The sequence below is a fragment of the Nerophis ophidion genome, linkage group LG04, assembly GCF_033978795.1.
Source record: "Nerophis ophidion isolate RoL-2023_Sa linkage group LG04, RoL_Noph_v1.0, whole genome shotgun sequence".
Classification (NCBI taxonomy): domain Eukaryota; kingdom Metazoa; phylum Chordata; class Actinopteri; order Syngnathiformes; family Syngnathidae; genus Nerophis; species Nerophis ophidion.
The window spans coordinates 26546811-26573798 of NC_084614.1; the positions used below are offsets into that span (position 1 = coordinate 26546811).

At 36.8% G+C, this 26988-nt stretch overlaps 3 protein-coding genes and 1 long non-coding RNA gene across 7 annotated transcripts in view; 1 reads left to right on the forward strand and 3 right to left on the reverse strand.

Moving 5' to 3' along the window:
- Positions 1-10864, reverse strand: part of taf1 (TAF1 RNA polymerase II, TATA box binding protein (TBP)-associated factor) — a 33307-nt gene extending 22443 nt beyond the window's left edge. For both annotated transcript variants that reach the window (XM_061897697.1, XM_061897696.1), the window contains exons 1-14: positions 10538-10864; positions 10144-10258; positions 9172-9295; positions 8970-9086; positions 8707-8832; positions 7261-7502; positions 6964-7179; positions 6646-6888; positions 4939-5170; positions 4745-4849; positions 4499-4666; positions 530-657; positions 290-397; positions 30-203 (exon numbers count right to left, since the gene is read on the reverse strand). In XM_061897697.1, the coding sequence (XP_061753681.1) occupies positions 30-203; positions 290-397; positions 530-657; positions 4499-4666; positions 4745-4849; positions 4939-5170; positions 6646-6888; positions 6964-7179; positions 7261-7502; positions 8707-8832; positions 8970-9086; positions 9172-9295; positions 10144-10257 (2097 nt within the window). In that variant the 5' untranslated portion in view covers position 10258; positions 10538-10864. The remainder of the gene's footprint in view (positions 1-29; positions 204-289; positions 398-529; positions 658-4498; positions 4667-4744; positions 4850-4938; positions 5171-6645; positions 6889-6963; positions 7180-7260; positions 7503-8706; positions 8833-8969; positions 9087-9171; positions 9296-10143; positions 10259-10537) is intronic.
- A 1401-nt stretch (positions 10865-12265) lies between these two features.
- fam76b (family with sequence similarity 76 member B) lies at positions 12266-21475 on the reverse strand. 2 transcript variants are annotated; one of them, XM_061897708.1, is made up of 10 exons: positions 21219-21475; positions 18889-18953; positions 18743-18797; positions 18514-18669; positions 18240-18445; positions 16043-16093; positions 15901-15978; positions 15685-15823; positions 15508-15609; positions 12266-13309 (listed from the first exon to the last, which is right to left on the reverse strand). In XM_061897708.1, exons 1-10 carry the CDS (start codon positions 21303-21305, stop codon positions 13220-13222), a joined length of 1029 nt encoding a protein of 342 aa, XP_061753692.1. In that variant the 5' UTR covers positions 21306-21475; the 3' UTR covers positions 12266-13219. The 2 variants fall into 2 exon arrangements, with proteins under 2 accessions (XP_061753692.1, XP_061753693.1); XM_061897709.1 differs by having other exon boundaries at positions 15685-15820; positions 21219-21472.
- mtmr2 (myotubularin related protein 2) overlaps positions 18651-26988 on the reverse strand; it is a 22976-nt gene continuing 14638 nt past the window's right edge. Inside the window, exons 17-19 of one of the 2 annotated variants that reach the window (XR_009806452.1) lie at positions 18889-18953; positions 18743-18797; positions 18651-18669 (exon numbers count right to left, since the gene is read on the reverse strand). The gene's annotated coding sequence lies outside the window, so the exon portion shown is untranslated. Of the gene's footprint in view, positions 18670-18742; positions 18798-18888; positions 18954-21520; positions 21732-26988 lie in introns of those variants that run through there. The other variant, XM_061897706.1, reaches the window with a different exon arrangement.
- LOC133551222 (uncharacterized) overlaps positions 21615-26988 on the forward strand; it is an 8656-nt gene continuing 3282 nt past the window's right edge. The window contains exons 1-2 of the long non-coding RNA XR_009806453.1: positions 21615-21901; positions 22004-22044. This is a non-coding gene — a long non-coding RNA (uncharacterized LOC133551222). The remainder of the gene's footprint in view (positions 21902-22003; positions 22045-26988) is intronic.

Below are 26988 nucleotides of genomic sequence, written 5' to 3' on the forward strand. Positions count from 1 at the left end.
ATTACGGCTACTATTGAGTGTGGCGTCACCTTAGCCTTCTTCTTAATGTGCTTGAGCAGAGGCTGGACAGGGTGTGGACCCGGCTGGGCCAAAGATCCAAACGAGTACTTCTTCAAAGACGGTCTATGGAATTGGCGCAGCTTCATTGGTCCCATGTGGGTGGGAAAGAAGGGCTGCCTTAACTCCAGGGCTGGGATGGAATGCTGTTCAAGGGATTATTCATTCATTAAAATGATCTATTTTTAATTTAATGGCTATGGTTACTTCTATAGCTGTATCGTTCTGTCACCTGAATGATGTTGCCACCGAACGTGCCCCTCAGACCCTGCTGTTTGGGATAGTAGAACTCGTCGTTGGAGAGATTCCAGGGGTCCTTCACCTCCGGCTGGGACATGTTCTGAGTTGAAGAAAAACAACACAGAACTTAAGTCTTTTTTTGCGTAAAATTTATTTAAGCATTGAACACTTTTCACATCAATCGTCTCAAAAAAATGGGGTTGACTTGGCAAGACTTATTGAGTTGACTTGCCTGTTGCGGTTCATCTTTTATCACCCCGGTCTTTCCAAGTAGGATGCGACTCTTTTTGATTGCTGTTTCCTTCTTATTCTCCTTTGATGGGGAATGTGATGTTGTTGCTTCCTTTTCATCTGGAATTTCTGGACAAAAATGGGGGTTAAATTAGATTCTGATGAAGATACACAATCAAAAACAAGGATCAATGTTTCCAAACCTAGTGTAACTTCTACCCTACAAAATGTTTACATCGATTTGACAATAAAACAAAGGAAAAATGCGCTTGATAAAGTTCACAAGCCATACAAAAAGCCAGCACTTAGCACTTGGGGGCGCAGACGGATGGATGGAAGCAATGGTCGAATTTGCTTGATTGGCAGTGATGCATTGGCAAATATTGGTTTAAAAACATGAAAAGCAAAAAATATACCGTATTTCCTTGAATTGCCGCAGGGCATATAGTATGCGCCTGCCTTGAATTACTGCCGGGTCAAACTCCCTTCGCAAAATATTAGTGCATGCTTAGTATTACCGCTTGGTCAAACTCGTGACGTCACGAGTGACACTTCCCCTGTCATCATTTTCAAAATGGAGGAGGGTGATTTCAATACCGGTAACTTGAAATCGCATAAAGAGAAGAAGATTAAGAGCTATTCAGTAGGATTTAAGGTCCAAGCTTACATCACACTCAAATTTTCTCAAATGCATGCCTTTGGTAAGTGCCGGAGTGAGAAGAGGTTTTAAAATAATTAGCGCATGCTTACTTTTACCGCATGCCTTTGGTAAGCGCAGGAGTGAGGTCTTAAATTAATTAGCGCCCCGGCAGCAATTCAAGGAAATACGGTATTTAAAACTACTAACAATCTTTGTTCGGTTGCTTCTTTTTATCTCTTTTAAAAGACGGAGCTGCCTGCCCCATGTTTCCTGGCAGTTAGGTGTAATGTAAAAGGGGTCATAATATGATTTTTTTTCTACATTTGAAACACTTCCTTGTAGTGTACATCACATGTAAGAGTGGCTCTTTGGCCATAATGTTACATAGATTATGTTTTACAGACCATTTTCAAGTCGCTTTCTGACAACCTCCACAGGATGTGCCGTTTTGTGAGCGTACTTATTTTTTGGGCTCCACTTCGACTGCGTCCTCTCCCCGCCATCTTTGTTGTAGTTTTTAGCGCTTCCATAACGAGTATACTGACAGAATAAAGCCTTACTTAAGAACTTTTAAGTTTTAGTTGATTTTGGCGGTGCCAGTGGACTAAAGCGGTAGTGTTTTGCTAGAAGGAAGACCACGCTGTAATACTGGCACAAATATTAAATCTCTAATGGGTAGGTTGATGTCAAATAGCAGACACTATAAAGAAATGATCTTGGATTGCGCTACAAACAGGACGCTACTATCAAGAATGTATAGGGGCGGATTCCGGTCCAAAGCAAAGAAAGGCGGGAGAGCTTTTTTGAAAGAAAGAGTGTGGAACTGCGAACTATCAAGCTGGCGGCTATTTATTTCCGATAGCTAACATTAGCAGTTTCATTTTGATTTGTGCATTAAAATATACTTACTAGTTTAGCAGGAACAGAGCCAAGGCAGGATCATCCTCATCTTTAAGCTCAAGGCAGTGAGTAAAAGTCGTTCAATGTTGATCCTGACAGTCCTTTTATCCGGATAACCTGCCTCTTTATTTTTTTGTCTCCTCAGACGAAACATTATGTCTTTTTGGCTGTTTTGCAGCTTCTACCACGATAGCAGTAATTGCACGCAGGCATTCTTCTTTTTCTTCTTTTCGTTTTCTGGCGGTACGTAGGCGTTCGCATCGACTTCTGTCTTTTTAACAAATGGGGTGAGGGTAAGTGATGTATGCCGTAAAGTAAGTTAGTACAGTAGTAGTTTTTGTGCGGCAGGATTTCTACCACCTTACTCAACGTTGCTAAGTGCCAGTAAAAGAGATACAGACCCCCTTAGGCCACGACAGAGGTGTATTTCAACTGGATTTCAATCCATGTATCATCCCAAATATTATGAAAATAATTCAGGAAGGTTGAAAAGTTACTCAGTGCTTGTATTAGAAATGGCAACAGTGGAGGATGCATGTACGAGGCAGCCTGACCCACAATATGAGGGTAGTGAAAAAGAAGGAGCTTATTGACGACACCGTCAAACGACAATGACATTGATTGATTGATTGATACTTTTATTAGTAGATTGCACAGTACAGTACATATTCCGTACAATTGACCACTAAATGGTAACACCCGAATACGTTTTTCAACTTGTTTAAGTCGGGGTCCACGTTAATCAATTCATGACAGACTTTTAGGTACTTTTTGTTCACAAATCTCCATAAGTGACACATTTTTAGTAGTCACCTTTTTGCCGAAGAGTGTCTAGTGGGATCTGATTACTGGGTACATATAGCGGATAAGTCACTAGGTTGGCAACAACAACGAGCCGCTGTGCACAGTTCTTCTTATTCTCTGGCAGGCCTGGTATGTTTTAACACATGTAGAGCCAAATCTATTGTTGTGGGCCCGCAGGAGTAAATCAATGTATGGGAAACACGTGCTATTTGATTTCTAAAGAGGCAGATACTGCTTTTAAAGGGGAACTGCGCTTTTTGGGGATTTTTGCGTATCGATCACAATCCTTATGAGAGACAAAAAGACAAAAGGTTTTTGTTGTTTTTTGCATTCTAATTGGTAATAATTGGCTTGTTCTAGGTGGCTAGCAATGCAGCTAATGGGAACAATTAATTATATCTCTAAATCACTTTAAAAATGCATCCAAAAACCGCAAACAATACTTAAATCACGTTCCGTAACCTGTATAATAACCAAACTAGTGACATATTGTTATTGGAGCAGCGAACACGGAAGAACTCTTTCTTGCGTAGTAACACAACGGTATGCTACGGTATTAGCCGTGAGCTAGCTACGGCGAGAGGTCAGCTAGCTTCTGCGTCAACACCCGAATTGCTTTTGAGTTTTTAATGCACAACACAATGCGATAGAACACCAATCTGCACTGACTGAAAACAAGAACATTCATATTACAGTATCTGTAAAGTATTATTTCATGTGTTGTTTGTACACAGCTAGCTTGACAGCATATGTACAGAAGTTGTAATAACACGCATGATCTGCGTGTATCATGATCAATATTATAGCGACTCACTGATTGGCCAGTTGTTTGTTTGGTCCAGCTTGTCAGGGATGTTTTCTGCTGTTTATTTTGTGTAAACACTACATTTATGTCGGCATTGCTTGGTTCCAAGATCCACATTTAAACTGTGACTAAGCTCTGCTCTGTTTCACCCTTCCTTTGTGCTCGCTCCCATAACCAGAAGTTCATCCTATGTATATTCAGCTTCAAAAAGATAATGTTGTGAATCCCCATTTGTCATGATTAAGACACACACGCCTTTACTTCCGAAAGTAGGAACACACATTTGCCGGAAGTCAGAAGTGCGTCGCTATGGAAACGGAAATAAATGTGCTGAGAAAAGAAGTTCTGACAATACTTAGAATTACCAAAATACGGCAAATATTGCATATATTACACATTGTTATGAACGTGCCTGTTACTACATTGTATATAGACTTGCAGTGTGTATATAAAACATCATTTTGGAGGGTTTTGAAGTTGTTTTTAGATAGCTTTGAAGGCAACAACGGTGACTCCCATTAGTCACATCTTTCAAGTGTTTTTTTACCATCTTTGAAATCCTAAGGAGAAAAAAAGACATGTCTTCTTTATCAAAATTATTGTGAACAATAGGCAAAATTCCAAAAAAAAGTATAGTTACCCTTTAAGGCTAATATGCCATTTAGTTCACTGTAGTACAGATTTGTAATTTACTCAATTGTCACACAATGGGACTATAGTTTAAATGAATATGATATTTACAGCAATTCCACAATTTGATATCAGCAAACAATACCTGTTTAATTTTAAAACACAGGAAACAAAACAAGAACTGAACATACCAAGAATGATATTTTCATCATTAGGATCAAGCGTAAGAACAGGCGGCGTGAGGATGCGCTCCATCTCCTGATCATTCCAAATAATGTTGTCTTCCCAGCGTCCGTACACCAACTCTTCATTGTCAATGGGAAAAATGGAGAACCACGGAGCATCGTCTTCGTGATTGGCTGAGGAGAAACAACTGTTGTTGACATTTTGGTCTGAAATAAGATATTTGTAATTTTTATTCCAACGAACAAACTTACCGTGATGATCATGGCTGTGTTTATGCTTCATGCCAGTTATTGACAAAGCTTTGACCAAGGGAGGTGGTGTAGGTGGCACCAATTGGGAATTACTTCTTGTCAGACCTTAAAGTTAAACAGATTACATTTTAGTAAGTGCACATTTCAATTATAACATTTCCTTTCAAAAAACCGACACATTCTTGGCATTTTACCTTGCTGTGCATTATAAGCATTGGCATTACGGGTCATGCTCGAGGGCAACCACCCCGCAAGACTGGCACGCTGAGTCTTGGTGCTCTTGTGTTTTACATCCTCCCCATTCCAGATAATGTCATCTTCCCACTGGAGTTGTGTGACCATCAAGAAGAGCTCATTCTCAAGGGTCGATTTTTCCTCGTCGCCCTCATTATTGCGGCCATCAGGTTCATCACACCACCTCACATTCTACCAATTCATTGAACACAACATTAGTAAGTGAATCCTTATTCTGGAGTGGGAATATCTGGTTCTGCTCTTAACTGGTACAAGTCCTATCTCATTCACTGGACGTACTCTGATGGAAATGGTAACAGTGTCTCAGACCAGATGGCTATGACTAATGGGGTTCCTCAGGGGTAATTTCTGTGACCGCTATTGTTCAACTTGTACATGATGCCAGTAGGCCAGCTAATACGTAGCTACAATGTGTTCTAACACAACTTTGCAGATGACACTCAGATCTGTGTCACTGACGGCTGTGAACGTTGGAACTGCATCAAACAGATCGGTGAGTGTGTAACCCAAACTCAGACAAAACTGAAATCATTGTCTGTGGCCCAGAGAAGCAAATATAAAATGTTATCAGTCCCCTTGAGACCCCCTCTATGAAACCTAATATTCAGGTGAGAAATTGAGGGGTAATAAACTCAGACTTCAACTTTACCAGGCACATTAAGTCAGTAACATCAGTAGCTTTTTACTACATACTAAACATTGCCAAAATTAAAGGAATAGTGTCTAAAGCAGAGTAAGAGACTCTAGTCCATGCATTTATTTCCAGCTGGCTGGACTACTGCTATGGCCTACTCACTGGGCTCTCTAAACAAGCTGTAAAACAGCCACAGCACATCCAAATTGTTGCTGATTGAGTCCTGACTAGAACCAGAAAATAAATCAAATCAATTCAACTTTATTTATAAAGCACATTTAAAATTTACCACAGGGGTAGCCAAAGTGCTGTACAATGGGTAGGTTAAAAGATAATACGAGAACTGAGCAAACACAACACAACAAAAACAGAACATGATAAAAAATAAATAAATAAAATAAATAAAACATAAAATCAGGTTCACAGCAGGTGTATTAGGGGAGTGCCATTGCAGGATGGATATCACTCAGTGTTAAAAGCCATGGAATAAAAGTATGTTTTTAAGAGAGATTTAAAAACAGGAAGAGAGGAGGCTTGTCTAACAATCAGAGGTAGGTCGTTCCAGAGCTTAGGAGCAGCAGCGGCAAATGCTCTGTCACCTCTAAGCTTCAGCCTTGTGTCAGGGACCGTCAGTACTAGCTGATCGGCTGATCTTAGGGATCGGGTGGGGCAGTAAAGCTAAAGGAGGTCAGGGAGATATGTTAGCGCGAGGTTGTTTAGACATTTAAAAACAAATAGAAGGAGTTTAAAGTTGATTCAGTAATGCACAGGGAGCCAGTGAAGGGATGCTAATATAGGGGTGATGTGCTCATGTCTGCGGGTCTGCGTTAGCAGATGAGCAGCAGAGTTCTGCACGAGCTGCAGGCGGGCGAGGGAGGCCTGGCTAATACCTACATACAGGGCATTGCAGTAGTCTAAACAAAATACGACCATATTACATAGGAATTGTGATCTATAAACAATATTGTCTTGCCTTTCTTATTCTGTCGTATAGTTGCATGGTCCTACTAACCTCCTGTGCCATCCTGGTTGCTTTTTCCATTGTGTTCTGTTCCATTGGCTCACTAGACTCTATTTCCTTCAGCTTCAATCCGTAGTTGAAATTACTTCCGTCCTCAGGGACCCCAATCATGTCGTACCAAAGTTGTGCAGGCCCATATCGCCATTCCGCAACTTTAGGTCGTGATTCTGCCTCCTTGTCTCCATCGCCGCAAGTTTGACAAAGCTTAGACTCGACCGGAGCCATCATGGTTATCTAGTATCACAGAAAAGCAGTGGTAAATTTGAATTCTGCAAGCCTTAATTGCATTTCAGTAGCTTGACGAATCACCTCATCATCTGAGAGACACTGCTCTGGGGGTGGAGGGTTTGCGTATTCGTACACCCATCCTGATTTCTTATCCTCGCCTTGTTCTGTAAGCTCTCCCTCAGGAGGTGGTGTGCCAGGCAGAACATCCCGATGCTTACGCTTCTTCTTCCTTCGGGCACTCCTCCAAACCGATGGCATGTTCTTCCCTGGACCAAAAAGCCTTAAGAACCTCAGCACCTGGTAGTGTAATCCAAAATATTACTGCTTAGGGTGTAAAAATGGAACAAACAGTGGATCAGTAAAGAGGGGATGCTCTACCTTTCCAGGTCGAAAAACCGGGAAGAGCTCTGTGACACCTGGAAGTGTTTTGGCAGCATCTTTCTGCATGATGCCAGCCAGCGGGAGGTTGAGGCTGTCAGGTGGGCCTCCGACACCCAAAACCTGGCAAGGGCGGTCTGTTTCTGACTCGGAGTCTGAGGAACTGCTGAAATCAGCCTTATCGACATTAGAGGAAGGTGCGATGATGGACGGCAGGATGATGCCGTCACCTTCCTCCCCGACTGTTAGGCGAGGCAGAGAGGAATGAAAAAGGTTGCATTGATTAAGTAAAAAAAAACTCCTATTTGTGTTTTTGAGGAGCAAAAAAGCAGAAAGAAGGTAAAACTCAATTTTGGCAGCTAATGCCATCATATATTTTTGACTTGCATAACAAATATCTTATTCAAACACATGCAGGTATCTTGGGACATGTTAGCATACATTGTTTGCATGTTAATGCTAACAAGTTTTATGCCAAAAAATAAGACACCAATCTTCAAATGAATACATTTTTAAATGTGCATGTATCATTTTGCTAAATACATTGTCACTCAATTTATCACACTTAATCAGTTTGTTTTTTTTATTTATTTTGTTTTTTTATGTATTATCTGTCACCTGGTTTTAGGCAACAGAGGTTTTTTTGGGGTTTTTCTTTTTTTTTTAAATATATGCTACATATAAGTAATACACAGTGATGCTCTCGTTGTAAAACTGCAATTTCAATGTTATGGGCATGTATAAGAAGAATAAAAGTCATTAGAAAAATCCTTTATTTAAACTATTTTCCCTTAGTAACGCATTGAGAGTGGAAAGTGTGTTGTATCCCATTATATGATTAATAAACATATTAATCAATAGCTGCAGCCATACAATTGAATAACTCCTTATTTCTGAACAAGGGTCATAATCAACAGACTCAACAACTTCCTTCTTTGCATATTACATACATTTTTTATTTGTACGTTATTGTTCAACTTATCTATTTTGTGATTACTCTGCATAGTGTCCTGCTATTGTCACTGTCCTGGATACTATATATGGTGTTGCCACACTGAGGGGATCAATAAAATCATATCCATATCAAAAAATAAATTTACATTCAAGTGTAATTGACAATAAAAAAATTAAAAATCTTAACTCAGTACTCAGTTTTCTAAACATATCAACAAAAAACTTATTTATTGGACCTCCACCAAGACTTAAATATGTGTTACCTGGTTTAGAATTATTTTGGCTTTGAGAAAATAAAATGTGATATGGTCTTACAAAAGCAACACAAACAACACACATGATAAAATTACATTTCTATTGTAGAATCTTGTCATTCTACTAAGAGGAGTGCTTCTACCTAGCCATCACCAAATATTCAGGTTGAGTTGTCGAAAGGCCAAGAAGTTGCAAAAATATAAAGACATGGACAACATAGGAAATAATCATGCGTACCATTTGTGCTCTGAGAAGTCGTCTCATCTTTCTTTGCCCCAGTTGCAACGCTCGGTGGTGGCGGAGGAGGCATGAGCTTTGAATCAATATCCTCACAATCTGCGTCATAGTCGTCGTCGTCATCATCTGTTATCATTGAATTTGACAAAAACGTTGTAATAATCTCATGAAAATCTTTATGTTGTTCTATGAGCAAAACAATACCACAATCATAGTTAAAAAATACAATAATAATGAAAGGTAAATAATCGGTTGAAGAGGACCTGTTTTTCTGCAGGGCTGCAAAGATCCCATGGCCTGACGGTACTTCCTTGTTTCGTCCTCAGCAACCTCACTGATGTCAGAATAATCAACAGCATCTTCAGTGCTTTTTACCCAGCCTGAAGCAAGCAAAACACGGAGAAATTGAGCCTCCAAATGGCCTTCCTGGAGATATTAATATCAATATTGTGTATTTCCACTCACCATCAGCATCCACACTAGTGGTGTTTTTACTTTCCTCTTGTTCAGCATCCTCATTGGCTGTGATCTCTGTGATGAGGGAGCCCAGACCTAAATTTCCCAATCCAGCCAGATGTTTTTTGGACTCCTAAGATGAAAAATAAATGCATGACTATTTTCAAATAACAGCAAATTAATGATTGTATAATGCAAGCAAAACCTTATTATTATTTTATTATCCATGGAGAGAGAGTAGAGCAGGTGCCCTCCTATAAGTACTTAGGTATTTGTTTTGATTCCCAGTTAACTGGGGCCAACTACGTTGACTCTGTTTGCTCCCGTATTCACCAGCACATGCAATTTCTAAGGAGGCTCAGGGTCCACAGTGTTGCAAGAAACATCATGATGTTGTTTTATAAGGCAAACATTGAATCTGTCATCCATTATGGCATCTTCACATGGTTTGGAAATCTGTCAGTCAAACTCAAAACCCACCTTTAAAACATTATCAAGAGGACTGGTAAAATAATTAGCATGCAGCCCCCTTGTTCCATTCAAGGAATATTCAACAAGACTTTGAGGAAGAGGGGTCTTAAAATCACCCGGGACCTACACCACATTCTTCATATTGAAATTGTGTTGATGCCAAATGATAAACGGTACAGACCAGCAACATACAAACTCAACAGGTACAGATTTTCCTTTGTCCCATTGGCAATCAAAGCACTTAACAAAAGAAAAATACTGTAATAACTAGATGCAATAATAAGGAGTGCAATTTTGGGATAGTGCAATACGTGTGCAATACGGTGGGAGTGTAATGTGTGACCTTATAACTAACTGATATACCTGCGCACTGTTCACTGTCGTCACTGTATTGTCGGATGAACTGTATGTATGTATGTATGTAAAACATTGTGTCTTGATGTCCAAGACAAATTTCTCCTCTTAGACAATAAAGCTAATTATTATTATTACGATAATGCTGACACTCACATTGTCCAGAACACTGTCATCCTCCAGCTGGCCATCTTCATTGATGTTCCCAAATAAGAAGCCAGTAATAGAGAAAGGACGATCTTGATCTTCGTCACTGTCGGAGTCAGACATTCTAAAAAACAAAGTTGGAACCATTAGGCAAATATCTACAAGTATTGCTATGAAAAACCAATTTAAAACACTTCGATGATCGCAGCAATCCCTCAGTCACTATTCCGCGTGACTGGATTTGGCAGTGTATTAGAATAAGCGGTAGAAATGGATGGATAGTTTCATATATTTGTACCATGAACATTATATAAATAAGCACACTGTATCAGTGATACTTGAGTACATACGCTGGCTCTAACGTTAGCATGTTAACTGTGATGAAAACAACATTTCCACTTACCTTACTTGGCTTTCCTCCCACTTTATCAGACCATTATTGAAGCAGCTATACAAAAAAATATAAGGTTATTTTATTTCAATGTGTTTTTAAACTACTAAAACTAGCAACAATGTAGCTGACGACACACTGGAAATATATGGATACTAATTCTTATATTTCCCCGGCGCTTGTGTTACTTCTAGCAAAATAACACGAAAGCTCTTGAAATGTATGAAATTCCATTATTTCCCTGGTCAATTACGACAATATTAATTTATTTATTTGTGTACAAAAACCTGCCGCTGTTAGCTAAAAGGGAAAAGTTAGCTATTGGCATTATGGCAGCAACACCGGAAATGCACCATGTACTTCCGGTTTGGAAGTCGACGTAAACATAAAGATAAACAAATAGTTTTAAGTGACAATTATAATACCCAATTTTTATGGGTCGACAAACTGTGAGTTTATATTATTTTCTGAAATGTATAAAAGTTGTATATTTAATCAAAATAATAACACAAGATATATGGTGTTATACTTGTATAGCGCGTTTCTACCTTCATGGTAGCTTTGACGCTATTTCCACATTCGCCCATTCACACACATGTTCACACACATGTTCACACACTGATGGTGGGAGCTTGCCATGCAAGGCCCTAACCACGACCGAATAGGGGCAAGGGTGAAGTGTCTTGCTCAAGGACACAATGGGCGCGGCTAGGGTGGCGGAAGCTGGGGATTGAACCAGGAACCCTCAAGTTGCTGGTTCGTGGCTCGAGTAAAGAATACAGTATATATTTTTTCTAAGTATATGTAAACATAATATACACTATAAATCGAGTCTTTCTTATTGATATAATACTACAAAATACCGTATTTCCTTGAATTGCCGCAGGGCATATAGTATGCGCCTGCCTTGAATTACTGCCGGGTCAAACTCGCTTCTCAAAATAATTAGGGCATGCTTAGTATTACCGCCTGGTCTAACTCGTGACACTACCCCTGTCATCATTTTCAAAATGGAGGAGGCTAATTTCAATACCGGTAATTTGAAATTGCATAAAGGGAAGAATATTAAGAGCTATTCAGTAGGATTTAAGGTCCAAGCTTACATCACACTCAAATTTTTACTGCATGCCTCTGGTAAGTGCTGGAGTGAGAAGAGGTTTTAAAATAATTAGCGCATGCTTACTTTTACCCCATGCCTTTGGTAAGCGCAGGAGTGAGAAGAGGTTTTAAATTAATTAGCGCATGCTTACTTTTACCGCATGCCTTTGGTAAGCGCAGGAGTGAGAAGAGGTTTTAAATTAATTAGCGCCCCGGCGACAATTCAAGGAGGTACGGTATATGGTGTCATCAATGTGGTAATGTCTTTCTTTGTTAGTATTTAAAAACAATAAAGAGTCCCAATAACAGCTAAATGTTTTGTGTTGAAGTGTTTTTTTTTTATTATATAAAAAGGGAGTGCGCGGAGCTACAAAAGATTCACAATTCTTAAATGTAACATTTTGCTAAATCAAAACTCACATAAGATTACGCTCCGGTACATTCTCTCATGTCACTTTACTGTCCACATTAAAGAGATATTAACAATTTTGAGTAAAGAATAAGTGGATCACCAGTTCTTCACCGCATCCTTAGCTTCACAATATATCTTTTTATGTTTTATTTATAATTTACAAAAAAAAACAGGCATTTAGTCTAAATAGCTAGGAATGTGGAATAAAATAAGAATGAAATAAAAGAACAGGTGGTTTAGCCGGTTTTATTTTTTTTTTTTAACACTTGGTTTTACAAAAAAATATATACAAAAGTGTTCTTAAACAGCCCAGTATGAAACCAGTCCAATGAGAGGTGACAGGAGTGTTTCTTTAAAAAGCCTCCTCTGCATGTATAATTTCAACTGGCCTTACCATAAACACACTGTACTTACTAAAACAGATACGAGCAAAATGTAAATATACAACAGCTGACCCAATATAATACATTTAAAAATGTTTCTTTAAAAACGATTTAAAATGAGGAAAATAAAAAAGTCCCTGGGGTAAAAAACATGCAGAATTACAATCGTTCTCCTGAATTTAAGCACTATAGCTATCACATCATGAGACAGGTGTGCAGCCAAAAGGTGTTTCCATTCAGCAGAGGTTCACTGTGTTTACCGATTGTTTCTTGAATGTTAGAGTGTTGTCTCAAGATGAGCAGCAACTCGGTGGTCACACTCCCCCAATATTTGCATTCATTGTGAAGAAGTACATTATCATTTATAAAAATAGAAGCAATAGCTCTTGAAGAAACCCGCAAAACGTGGGATTTTCTCCTTATAGGTTGTGTAAGGGAAAAAAGACCCCAAAAAACTAAGAATTACAGTTGAATAAATAAAAAATATCGCATAACACCCACATCAAATCCTGGGGGATTTGTTGGTGCTTGTCACGCTTTTCTTTGACCCGGCAGTGTTAATATATGAGAGTTCCATCCCACATCCACTTGTTACATTTAGGTGAAAAAGTCACCTCCCAAAAAATATCTAAAATATATTGACATTTTGGAAAAAAATGTTGTTTCTGTGGGCGACGACACTGATTTTACAAACAATAAAAGAGCTCAATGCTGATGGCAAAGAGTAAAAAACACAGGAGGGAGACTTTCACAGTGTGAAAACAATGTCGTCTGGGTCAGCACACCCTGGCCGCTGAAGTGTTAGGGCAGCAGCAGTGAGCTTCCTGTCCGATCAAACTTTTTTCCTTTGGACAGTGCTGCCACTTGTTTCATCAGCTCCCTGTTCTTAGTCTGTGGAAATGTACAAAATAATGATGTTAAAACATGGACATTCTGGACATAGGGACGGCGTGGTGCGTGTGGGAGAGTGGCCGTGCCAGCAACTTGAGGGTTCCTGGTTCGATTCCAGGTGGGTCGTAGTTAGCGCCTTGCGTGGCAGCTCCCGCCATCAGTGTGTGAATGGGTGAATGGGGAAATAGTGTCAAAGCGCTTTGAGTACCTTGAAGGTAGAAAAGCGCTACACAAGTATAACCCATTTACCATTGACATCGTGGACTGCTTGCTACAGAGTAACCGTGCTACATCTCTCCAGGTGTTTGAGTGACAGGAAGAAAAGCTCTGACTTGCTTTGGGAGAATTGGTCTGGCTTTACGTGCTGGTTTGCAAGCAACAATGTATGGACACTTTTTAAAATACTTTTCTCAAGTTGAACATTACACCGGTGCTTCGATTTTTGTTAGTAATGCATTCCAAAAGGTCAGGCGAAAACCAAATACATTTTTTTCAATTAGAAATAATGAAACTCCAATCAATTCAGTCTAGACACAAAACCCTTTTTTTTAATCGCAAATCATTAGTTTTACATGCAGAAAACAATGCAAATTAATTCCTCTGCAAATGGACCAGTTTGTAGGCCTAAAACAATAATTAATAAATCAATTGATCGCACGATATATGAAAATGAACACGATAACTTCGCTGTCCTCGATAAAAGACCACGTTGGTGTGTTTGTTTTCGTCTTGTCTCGCTTTGAAACAGGGTGAAAAAGGATTGCCTTTATCATCACTCTCAGCCTCTAAATGTGTTTATTCAATAGCAGAATTAAATGAGCGGAGTAAACCCTCTTGGTGGTCATCCTCTATCTTGGTTTTGGTCAGCAGGTCAGGCAGGACCACTAGCTTGTAAATACAGAATGCACAGACAAAGAGCCTTAATAGTCAGCATTCGCTAGTGAGAAGCACCACACGTCAACAAAATGAGGAATAAATATGGTTGAAGGACAAGTTGGAATATTTAGGCTTCAAAAGAGTGAGCAACATGAGCCCATCAACACAGAAAAACATACATGTATGCTCAATTTGTTGAAAAACAATAGAACAAAAAACAAAAAAAAAACATGACCCAGAAAAAAACTTGACTTCAAGATGTTCAATATTTGTTTGAGTGCAATTTTAACAACAAAGATAACGTGGTTCATTTTATTTGTATTGATTGTTAACTTCTTTCGGATTATTAAAAGTTACTGACCTTCCAAATACAAAAACTAATGATAAATCAAAATTTATTGCGTTAGAAAGGAACACTTGTATTATTGTCATCTATGTACCGTAATTTTCCGGAGTAAAAGTCGCTCCAGAGTATAAGTCGCACCTGCCGAAAGTGCTTAATAAAGAAGGAAAAAAACACATATAAGTCGCACTGGAGTATAAGTCACATTTTTGGGGAAATTTATTTGATAAAACTCAACACCAATAATAGACATTTGAAAGGCAATTTAAAATAAATAAAGAATAGTGAACAACAGGCTGAATAAGTGTACGTTATACAATGCATAAATAATCAACTGAGAACGTGCCGGGTATGTTAACGTAACATATTATGGTAAGAGTCATTCAAATAACTATAACATATAGAACATGCTATACGTTAACCAAACAATCTGTCACTCCTAATCGCTAAATCCCATGAAATCTTATACGTCTAGTCTCTTACGTGAATGAGCTAAATATAATATTTGATATTTTACGGTAATGTGTTAATAATTTCACACATAAGTCGCACCCCTGGCCAAACTATGAAAAAAACTGCGACTTATAGTCCGAAAAATACGATTATTAGTGCTTAAATTGGCCTTAAAATAATGCTGACCATAATATCGCATTCCAGCAAAATGTATTATTGAACTAGGTAAGTTGTTGAATTAAGGGCAACAACTATATATATATATATATATATATATATATATATATATATATATATATATATATATATATATATATATATATTTATGTATTACCAAAATCATACGAAAAGTGGTCAATCATACAAAAAACAAGGTACTGTACATTGCAAATTGTTAAAATCAGTTCATTTTAACATGCTGTACAACTACATTGTACTTTACTTTTCGCAGTTTATCTTTATGATGCTTTAGTAATCCATGACACCAAATATATTATATACATTGGTAAACAAAAGTGAGATCTACCTGTTGCTGTTCCATAGACTCTTTGTGTGCCTTCTCCATTTGGTTCATCTTGACTCTCATGTTGGACTCTTGATACTGAAAGTCAGCCTTCAGTTCTGTGAGCTAAAAACACATATTCCGGATCAGTTTCCAAACCCAAAGCCAACAACCATTGGTGTTATTTGTGTGATCTGAAACCTTGCGTTCCTTCTCCAGTATGGTCTGATCCTTTTGTTGCAGCAGTCTCTTCAGTGACATCACCTCTTCTTTCAGTTGGCTGATGAGAATGAAGTTGTCGGTTCCCCCTGAATCCATGGACTGGGTGATGGAACTACTGCTTGGGGAACAGATAGTCGAGGTGGTCCGTTAAAACTAAAACAGACGCAAAAATTTTGCCCGGTATCATTATCATACCTGTCACCGTTTGATGGCTTCATCTCCAGTTTTGGTTTCTTCTTTGGAGTCTCTTTTTGAATCGAAGACGATTTATGGCTGGAAATAGTGAAAAATCAAAAAAGGTCCTAAGGGTCTAAAAACTACTTAACTTGTTCTTTACCTCTGCTTCCACAATCCTTGCTCTTGCTCAGGACTCAAGCTCCCACTTAGTCTGCCAAAGAGAGGATACAATACTAAATCCAAATCATATGATGAATAAAAAAATAATCCTTATAGAGAACCACAAGGTAGGGTTCCGCTATATAGTCGATAAAATTTGTATTAATTTGGCAGTCGATAGGGCTTTAACACTATCGTTGTATTGTGATACTGCATGTTCATGACAAATTTTAGCCTCTGTCCCAAAAATTTGACAGTGACAAGCCAACTAACAAATTCTCAAAGCACCATGGCACTTTTTTTTAGTGGCTGATGTCCCTTCACAGTGCAAAGCCACTTCTATTTAAGTAATCCTCGCCTTTATGGCAGAAAATACAAGTGAAGAATGCTACGCTGCACAAGTAGGAGGATAAGCTAATGTGAAAAGAGGTGGGCGGCTCCATACCAATTATTGTATCAGTATATGGATGATATAGTATAGTGATTAGATCGATATTTATTATTGTCAAAAAATATTTTGTCGTTTTTGTTATTGTTTACAAACTGAGGAAATAAGTCCCTGGGCACAGGACGGCTTTAAGGACATGAACTAATGGGTTATTTTTAATTATATATATATATATATACATATATACATATGTATATATAAATATATATGTATATATATATACATGAACTAATGGGTTATTTTTAATTATATATATATATATATATATATATATATACATATATACATATGTATATATAAATATATATGTATATATATATGTATATATATACATATGTATATATACATATATATACACACATATACATACATATATATATACATACATACATACACATATATATATATATATATATACACACACACATATATATATATATATACACGTATTCTTTTTCCAACCACGAGTTGAGTTTATACCAAAAAGTTCTATTTTGGTTTCATCTGACCACATGACATTCTCCCAATCTTCTGATGTATCATCCATGTATCCATTTTGGTATAAACTCAACTCGTCGTGTTTGGAGGAAAAAGAATACTGACTTGCATCCCAAGAACACCATACCTACTGTGAAGCATGGAGGTGGAAACATCATGCTTTGGGGCTGTTTTTCTGCTAAGGGGACAGGACGATTCATCCGTGGTAAGGAAAGAATGAATGGGGCCATGTATCGTGAGATTTTGAGCTAAAACCTCCTTCCATCAGTGAGAGCGTTGAATGGTTGACCAAATACTTATTTTCCACCTTAATTTACAAATAAATTATTTAAAATTCCTACAATGTGAATTCCTGGATTTTTTTTTTCTTCCACATTCTGTCTCTCAGAGTTGAAGTGTACCTATAATGAAAATTACAGACCTCTGTCATTATTTTAAGTGGGAGAACTTGCACAATCGGTGGCTGACTAAATACTTTTTTGCCCCACTGTATACATACACATTTTTACACACATAAATATATATATATATATATATATATATATATATATATATATATATATATATATATATATATATACACATACAACAAAAAATGCTTTGCAGTTTGAACATCAAATATCTTGTCTTTGTAGTGCATTCAATTGAATATGGGTTGAAAATGATTTGCAAATCATTGTATTCCATTTATATTTACATCTAACACAATTTCCCAACTCATATGGAAACGGGGTTTGTGTATATATATATATATATATATATATATATATATATATATATATATATATATATATATATATATATATATATATATATACATATACATATATATATATATATATATATATATATATATATATATATATATATATATATATATATATATATATATATACATATACATATATATATATATATATATATATATATATACACACACATATATACATACATTATATATATGTATTTTCAGCCATATCGCCCATCCCTACTGCCGCCTCTCAGCAGGTTACTTGTATGTGAGAGTAACAGAAGAAAAAGCTTAGACTCTGTTGAATCATAATGGTTTGGCACCACTAGTTGCTTTTCATGTATACATCTTGAGCCCCCTTATTTGGGTCAATACAGTACTTTTGCCCACCTTATAACAAAAAACATAATTTTTTACATGTATATAGTGTAAATAAAATACCATACAAGTGATTGTGTTCCATATATGACTGCGGTCAACTGTATAAAGTAAATTATGTACTTGTGGTGAGAGCTGCTGTGTCTGTGTTGCTGATGGTGATGATGATGATGATGCTGCTGCTGCTGCTGCTGCTGCCTTGACTGGTGGTCTTTCTCATTAAGCACAGACGAGTTGGAGGAGCCAAAGCCCTTCCTCTGCTCCTTGGTTTTCTGTAGGACGCGGCGGTAAGAAAGAGTGCAGAGCCAGCACAGCAGTTTCCCATCCACCTGTGGGACAAGACACGGTTATAAGACGCACTGTCACTTCAATTACATAGCGTTTGCCAGTTTTGTACCTTCCTCCTGCCTTCTTCCTTGCGGTCAAAAGCACACTGCTGCTTACACTGCTCACACGTCTGTGGCGGACCGTATTTCTTTTCTGAATTTGTACAACGTTGGCACTTTGTCCCAATGAAAGCGGCAATGATGTTACAGTACTGGCATGGTTTGGGCTACAGAAAGAGACAATTAAAAAGTATTCACATATATCGCAACTGATAAAACATGCACTATTCATCAACTCACCGTTCCAAATTGTTTGACGTTCTGGGCACATTTCTTGCAGATGGTATTTGTTTTACTGTCCAGAAACAAGCATGTAGTAAATGAATCATGCAGATACTTTACAGCACCTTATCACTAATCATACATTCTAAGAATCCATGTATCACCTTTCCTGCTGGAACTCAGATCTGCAGTATGTGCACTTCACTATTGGATGGGCAATGCGACACTCCTAAGGAAAGGGAATAACAGAGGAGAGATTATCTCTGCACAATTATTTTTCTTGTTCGAAGTGTTTTGGCCACAATCTAATGTAATTAACAACATATAACAATAAATGACCCATCCATTTTCAGGCCTCGATATTGGCTCCTGGACCCCCTCGCGACCCCAAAAGCGACAAGCGGTAGAAAATGGATGGATGGATGTATAAGAATGTTGAAAAATGGCACCTGATGGTCATAAGACGTAACTGCACTTTTTGTCCATTAAGATACAAATATTTTTCATCGATGAGATCTAGGGCTGCCAATTATGGCCAAAGTAATAATTAAGATTATTGTTATTAACATTGAAATCACGAATACTGTTTGTTAGGTAAAACAGTGTTGGGGTGTGAACGTGATACCATCATTTACTTTATGTCTAATAAAAAGGCTATAGATAAACGTTATCCATAAATCTAAAGACAAATATTAGTTTTTTTAATTATTTTTTAATGATATCAACTTGTCAGCTTTTTGTCACTACATGATGCCTATATCTCTATTTTGACTTTTTTTTTTAAGTTATGAACATTTATATGTACATGTAGATGGGGTAATGGGACAGATCCATTAAGCGTTTGAGCAGAAATACGTCATATAGGAATTAACCATACACAATAAAACATTAACAAAATGCTGTGTCACAAATGTTTTTTGAAGTAATACCTTTGTGACATGAAAAAAAACACAAGTAATGTAAAAAAAACAAACATGGCATTTACTTTTTGATATCAAAATAAAACACAAAGCAGTTTGACCAATGAAGATGGAAGTCCAATAAACAAGATTTGTTAATTCTCCAAGTCCTCCTTGTGGTTCAGTACAAGTTTGGCCAACAAAAATAAAGAGTTATACCTCGCACATTGAATACACAATCTTTGTTCAGTTCGATGAGATGAGAAAACATTTTAGCATGGATTGATGTTATTTGAACACTGATGCCATTTGCAGTTATATAAAAGACCAGTGAACATCCTAGTAAACAAATTAAAGACTTTATAGACAAGTTGTGCCAACGTTTCCGACACATCGCCTGCTGCATTTTTTCTCCCCTCATTAACTCTCAGTCACAGCTGATGGACGCTGTATTGAGATAATAAAATGTTTTTGGAATACACGGGAAGAACATGCAAACGGAAGTTCCAACTTGGATCTCCCAGCTCATAAATTACCAGCAATGTATAATAGAAAATATGTTTATCACAGGGATTATAGTTTGTCATAGAATAAATCAGGAGTGTAAAACTTACTTTCTTTGAATGCCAAATCAGAGTTATGGCTGCCATCAGAGGGCTGCTTGTAACAGGATTGGCCTCGTGATATTATTACCCAATTGCCTTGGCATATTACCACATTTATTTATTTTTTTTTTTTAAACTTACCATGTAAAAAAAAACATGTAGACTTTGCAGTAACAAAAACCTGTGATCTCAGTTGCCAGAACTTTACCGTAACGTTTTTTTTACTGCATGTTACAGTAAATCGAAAAGCTAAATTTTTTTACGGTAAGATTCTGGTGACTGAGCTGGCAGTTTTATTTTGGAATGTAAAATCTGTTAATTTTTACATTATGTTACTGAAAATGGAAAAACGGTTACATGGTTTGGTTCTTTTTTTAACTGTAAATATAGTCATTTTTACAGTGTAGAATTTGATGGATACATTTGAAATCATAAGTTAAGCAGATATTTGAGTATTTTTTTTAACAAAAAAATTGTGTGATGTATAATAACAGAGATAGGTAGAAAGTAAAAGTACTTTATTGGCTTACTTATTACTTAATTATTTTCAAGCTTACGCGGGCCATATAAAATAACATTGGATATGTACTTAGTATGATGCAGTTTAGTGTTACACCAGTGCATAATTTGACATATATAGTAATAAAGTTGTTAATAACTGAACGCCTTTCCTGACATGGCAATTTAAAATGATCACTTGTATTGAACTTCCTTGGATTGTGCGGATGGACCTAATGAAGTGGCCAGTGCGTGTCGGGTCGAAAACACTAGTTAACGATACTAGTTTATTCACAGTAACTGATGTCAACACTAAAACGTGCTATGTATAATATGTAGAAAGTAGACTACCATTTGTTCACGTGGCAGTGAAAAAAAAACATTTTCTATTTTTTGCTATTATGTAATCTCGCTGGTTTGTTACGCATTAATAACAACTATTAGGGTATACTTGCGATGATTTTTTTTTAACGATTTCCCACACTTGCTTACCTTGCAGAGCTGCTGGCCCTGCGAGAGCTCCTCGAACGGGTACCGCTGGTTACACTTTGTGCAAGCGTACAGCGCCGTTGTTGCCATTCTCGTCCAACTATTGTCACAGAGCTGAAGCAGTCCCGTGGTAAACCGAACGGATTAACCACGCTGTTACCTACAGATGAACTTGCTAATTGGAACCAAAAATAAGCGCACAATGTGACGGCAAACTATAACCTAGCCGAGGCTAGCTAGCCAAGTAGAGGAAGCAGGTTGGCTGCCGAAGAACAATAAACTCTAAAAAAAAAAAAAAAAAAAAAAAAAAAAAAAAAAAAGGAGCTATTGCCGCTCAAGCACCACGTGACCAAAATGATTCAGGTCGATTAATAATTAGAGCACGGAGTTTAAATGTACGCGGAATTCATGTTGAGTTTTGAGTGTTCTCCAAAATGTATTTTCCTGTTTTCCTTCAGTCTTCTTTTTGTATCGACGCCGTCGTCCTCATGTCAGCGGAAGTGACCGATGACGTCACTGGAAGACAGGAAGAAAAAAAAACAAGTCCGTCCCCAACGTTGCCAAACGTGCGATAATTATTTGGACGATTCCCTAACAATACTTGTAAACCTCCTAATCTATGATGATTTACCTGTTCAATATATGGATAATGACAAACAAAGGATACACCCACTGTTTACTCTGAGGTGGGTATTTTCTAACAGTGCTGTGTTCATTAACAACGTGTATTTAAAGGTAAAACTACATTACAAGCTATACTATTCATGGTCTGTGGTACTCTTTTACAGTAGAAGGGGGTCCAAACTAAGCAACGTCGTCGTCAACTTGGGTATGTACGACATTTTTCTTCACAATCCAACATGTAATTTCCTCATCTGGCAACACTCATACGTCCCCGGGATTCACATTTTTTAAAATACCCACAGCCAATCACATTCACGGATTTATACAACGACGTTCTTCAACTAGGCGCCGTTTACTAAAGTTGTATTCTTCTCATGTAGCTAAATAAACACATTTTAAAACAACCCTCCATACAAAAAGCACTTCTTAAACTTCCAGCTGCTAAATACAAATTACAAAAATAAACATTAAGTAATACATATTTTTGCAGACTGGTACCTTTTTTATACACATAATTTGTTTGTGTGTGTATATATATATATATATTCATCCATCCATCCATTTTCTACCGCTTATTCCCTTTCGGGGGTCGCGGGGGGCGCTGGCGGAAGGCGGGATACACCCTGGACAAGTCGCCACCTCATCGCAGGGCCAACACAGATAGACAACATTCACACTCACATTCACACACTAGGGCCAATAATATATATATATATATATATAAACTACTTCAGGATAGTTCCCGCAGGAAAATCATATATATAATCTTCCTGCAGGAAAATCATATATATACGGTTGTGATCAAAATTATTCAACCCCCACACAATTTTGGTGTTTTAGCAAGTTGGACATTTATTCCGTATTTTGTTTATAGTCATATCAAATAAAGATGTGTCAAATAGACAAATGCAACTTAAATTGTAACACTGTATTTTACAAAATACCAAAAAAGGACATTTTTCTTAATATCTCATTGACAAAATTATTCAACCCCCTAGTTACATGCATCTTTAGTACTTAGTAGAACACCCTTTGGCAGTAATTACATCCTTCGAACGTGATACATAACTGGACACAAGCTTCTTGCAACGATCTACAGGTATTTTAGCCCATTCCTCTTGGACAAAGGCCTCCAGTTCATTCATATTCTTGGGCTTGCGTGCTGCAACTGCCTTCTTCAAGTCCCACCACAGGTTTTGTATAGGATTTAGGTCTGTCGACTGTGAAGGCCACTCCAGAGTCTTCCAGCCCTTCTTCTGCAACCACTCTGATGTTGATTTGGAGGTATGCTTGGGATCCTTGTCCTGTTGGAATGTCCAACGTCTCCCAAGCCTCAGCTTCGTCACTGACTTCATGACATTTGCATCTAATATATCCTGGTAGGAAATAGAATTCATAATGCCTTGAACGTGCTGGAGATTCCCGGTACCTGAGGTAGAGAAACAGCCCCAGAGCATGACTGACCCCTCACCATGCTTAACAGTAGGCAAGGTGTTCTTCTCTTTGTAAGCTTTATTTTTTCTCCTCCAGACAAAACGTTGATTCATAGGCCCAAAGAGTTCCAGTTTTGTCTCATCACTCCATAGAACAGTTTCTCAAAACCTTTGGGGTTTGTCCAGATGATTTTTGGCATACTGGAGTCTATTTTTCTTGTGCCTGGTAGTCAGAAGTGGGGTGCGCCTGGGTGTTCTGGCTTGGAGGCCTTCATCTCGTAGTGCGCGCCTTATTGTCTGGGACGAAACCTGCATTTCCCCCTGTGCAATGTCCTGTTGTAGTTCCTCAGCTGTTACCCTGGGGTTTTTCACCGCTGTACGCTTCAAATACCGGACAGCAGTTGCACACAGCATCCTCTTTCTACCACGTCGAGGTAGTGTCTCCACTGTGCCTTTAGCTTTAAACTTGCAAATTATGCTCCCAACTGTGTCTCTTGGAATGTGTAAGGTCTTTGCTATTTTTTTATAGCCATATCCTTTCTTATGAAGAGAAATTACCTCCTCTCCTGACTTCTTTGACCACTCCCTGGACTTCACCATTCTGCAAATACACCATTGACCATCTACAAGAAGCTGAGTGTCACAGTCTTTTTCATCAGTTTAATTGTTGCTCGTTATGGTTGTAATCACATCTACTGGTGTTTTCAACACCTGATTGAAAATACCTTATTCAAATTCTGTTCTTAAGAGTTATGATCTTCAAGGGGTTGAATAATTTTTTCAATGAGATATTAACAGAAATGACACTGTTTATTATGTTACAAAATATAATGTTGTAATTCAAATAGCATTTGTCTATTTAATGCATCTTTATTTGATATAACTATAAACAAAATACGGAATAAATGTCCAACTTGCTAAAACACCAAAATTGTGTGGGGGTTGAATCATTTTGATCACAACTGTATGTGTATATATATATATATATATATATATATATATATATATATATATATATATATATATATATATATATATATATATATATTATATATAAAATCTTCCTACGGGAACTCTTCTGAAGGAATCAATAAAGTGCTATCTGTCTATCTGTCTACCTATCTATCTATCGTGGACAGTGAGTGTACTCTGAATCAGAAATACAACCTGTTTATAGCTTATAAATAATGGTGGAGTTATTTTTTTACAAACAGGAAGTGAATGTACCATCTGTCAATATCAATACACACTTGTGTTTTTTTGTAAGAGCTAAAAAAACCCCCCAAAAAGCAGTATTGTAAAACTAAGCTTGCCTAATCAGTGTTTGAGGGGAAAATGGTCACTCACTTCTAATTTGCAGTAAAAGGGACCAATAACAAATATGACGACACAGTATGAGCATCTTTAATTAATAATTTAATACAGTCTGACATTGCTCTGGGTTTAGGTATAAATTCTGCAAACAAGTTTTGTGTTAAAGGGCTTTCACCATTGCAGCCAACAACAAACTAATCAAAATGTACAGGTAATATAAAATAACACAACATATAAAATAAGTTAAATTATGGATGAGGGTAGGAAGGAATCTAATGGGTCAAAGGCCATGGTGAAAAACAGACATTGCAATGTTATATTACCAAAACCTTCAACAGCCACATTTAGTTTTTATTTAAGGTAAAAAGTAAAGGCACTACTAAATCAAACCCGAGCTAATGAGAGTTAGCGTCTGTAGAGTTTTGTTATCATTATAACAACTAAGAGCTTAACAGCATTTTATTATTGCAAGCTTCGAAATATGTAGTGGCAAGTTTTGAACACTACTTTGTAGTCACTTCTTAGCAAAAAAACAAAACAGAAATAAACAAAACACATTTGCCTGTTTCGATTTCGGTATTTGGTATAAGGCACATATTCATTTTGATTTAAAAACTGCACATCAATGCAAATTGTTAGTTGTATTACACGTTATGTTCTATATTTTAAAACAAAAGCTAATGACAGTCATTTTACAAACGTCCTTATAAGTAATTCAATCCACTCAACAACAAATTACTTAGTGTGTGATGCATGGGAACAGACAGAACATTGCTAAAACTGAAATACATGTGTAAGCTTTGACATAAAAAATGTTGATCAGAAAAGAAGAACTAAACAACTCTGAAAGCAGTCAACCAGAAGAATGCCTTAAATTACACAATTTATATATATATATATATATATATATATATATATATATACATATATATATATATATATATATATATATATATATATATATATATATATATATATATATATATATATATATATACATACATACATACATACACACACACACATACATATATATATTTATTTATTTATTAGGGCTGCGAATCTTTGGGTGTCCCAGGATTCGATTCAATATAATTTCTTGGGTCGCGATTCGATTATATATCGATTTTTTCTATTCAACGCGATTTTCGATTCAAAAACGATATTATTCCGATTCAAAATGATTCTGTATTCATTCAATACATAGGATTTCAGCAGGATCTACCTCAGGCTGCTGACATGCTAGCAGAGTAGTAGATTTAAAAAAAAAAAGCTTTTAGAATTGTAAAGGACAATGTTTTATGAACTGATTGCAATAATGTAAATTTGTTTTAACTATTAAACAAACCAAAAATATGACTTATTTTATCTTTGTGACAACATTGGACACAGTGTGTTGTCAAGCTTATGAGATGCTATGCAAGTGTAAGCCACTGTGACGCTATTGTTATTTTTTAAAAATGTTTATAAATGTCTAATGATAATGTCAATGAGGGATTTTTAATCACTGCTATGCTGAAATTATAACTAATATTGATACTGTTGTTTTTGATTGATTGATTGATTGATACTTTTATTAGTAGATTGCACAGTTCAGTACATATTCCGCACAATTGACCACTAAATGGTAACACCAGAATAAGTTTTTCAACTTGTTTAAGTCAGGGTCCATGTTAATCAATTCATGGTAAATGGTTGATAATATTCATTTTTGTTTCACTACTTTTGGTTTTGTGTCGTGTTTGTGTCTCCTCTCAATTGCTCTGTTTATTGCAAATCTGAATGTTGCTGGGTCAGGTTTGGTTTTGGAATTGGATTGCATATTTTTGGTATTGCTGTGTATTGGTTTGTTGGATTGATAAAAAAAAAATAAAATATATTTTTTAAATCGATTTAAAAAAAAAAAAGAGAATCGATTCTGAATCGCACAACGTGAGAATCACGATTCGTATTCGAATCGATTTTTTCCCCACACCCCTAGTATATATGTATATACACACATAAGTGTATCTTATATATGTGTGTATATATTTATATGCATATATACACACACATATATATACTTTTGTATATATACACACATATACATATATATATACATACATATATTTATACATATATAAACAGATACATATATACATACATATATATATATACAGTGGGGCAAAAAAGTATTTAGTCAGCAACCGATTGTGCAAGTTCTCCCACTTAAGAAGATGACAGAGGTCTGTAATTTTCATCATAGGTACACTTCAACTGTGAGAGACAGAATGTGAAAAAAAAAAAATCCAGGAATTCACATTGTAGGAATTTCAAATAATTTATTTGTAAATTATGGTGGGAAATAAGTATTTGGTCAATAACAAAAATTTAACTCAATACTTTGTAATATAACCTTTGTT

Bases quoted from the DNA above. Each gene is read 5' to 3' on its own strand.
- fam76b (XM_061897708.1), bottom strand. From the start codon at position 21,305: ATGGCAACAACGGCGCTGTACGCTTGCACAAAGTGTAACCAGCGGTAC. The intron at 18,446-18,513 runs GTACAAAACTGG...CTTGTCCCACAG, and splicing joins AGGAAGAAGGCAGGAGGAAG to GTGGATGGGAAACTGCTGTG. The intron at 16,094-18,239 runs GTACATAATTTA...TCTCTTTGGCAG, and splicing joins CACAGCAGCTCTCACCACAA to ACTAAGTGGGAGCTTGAGTC.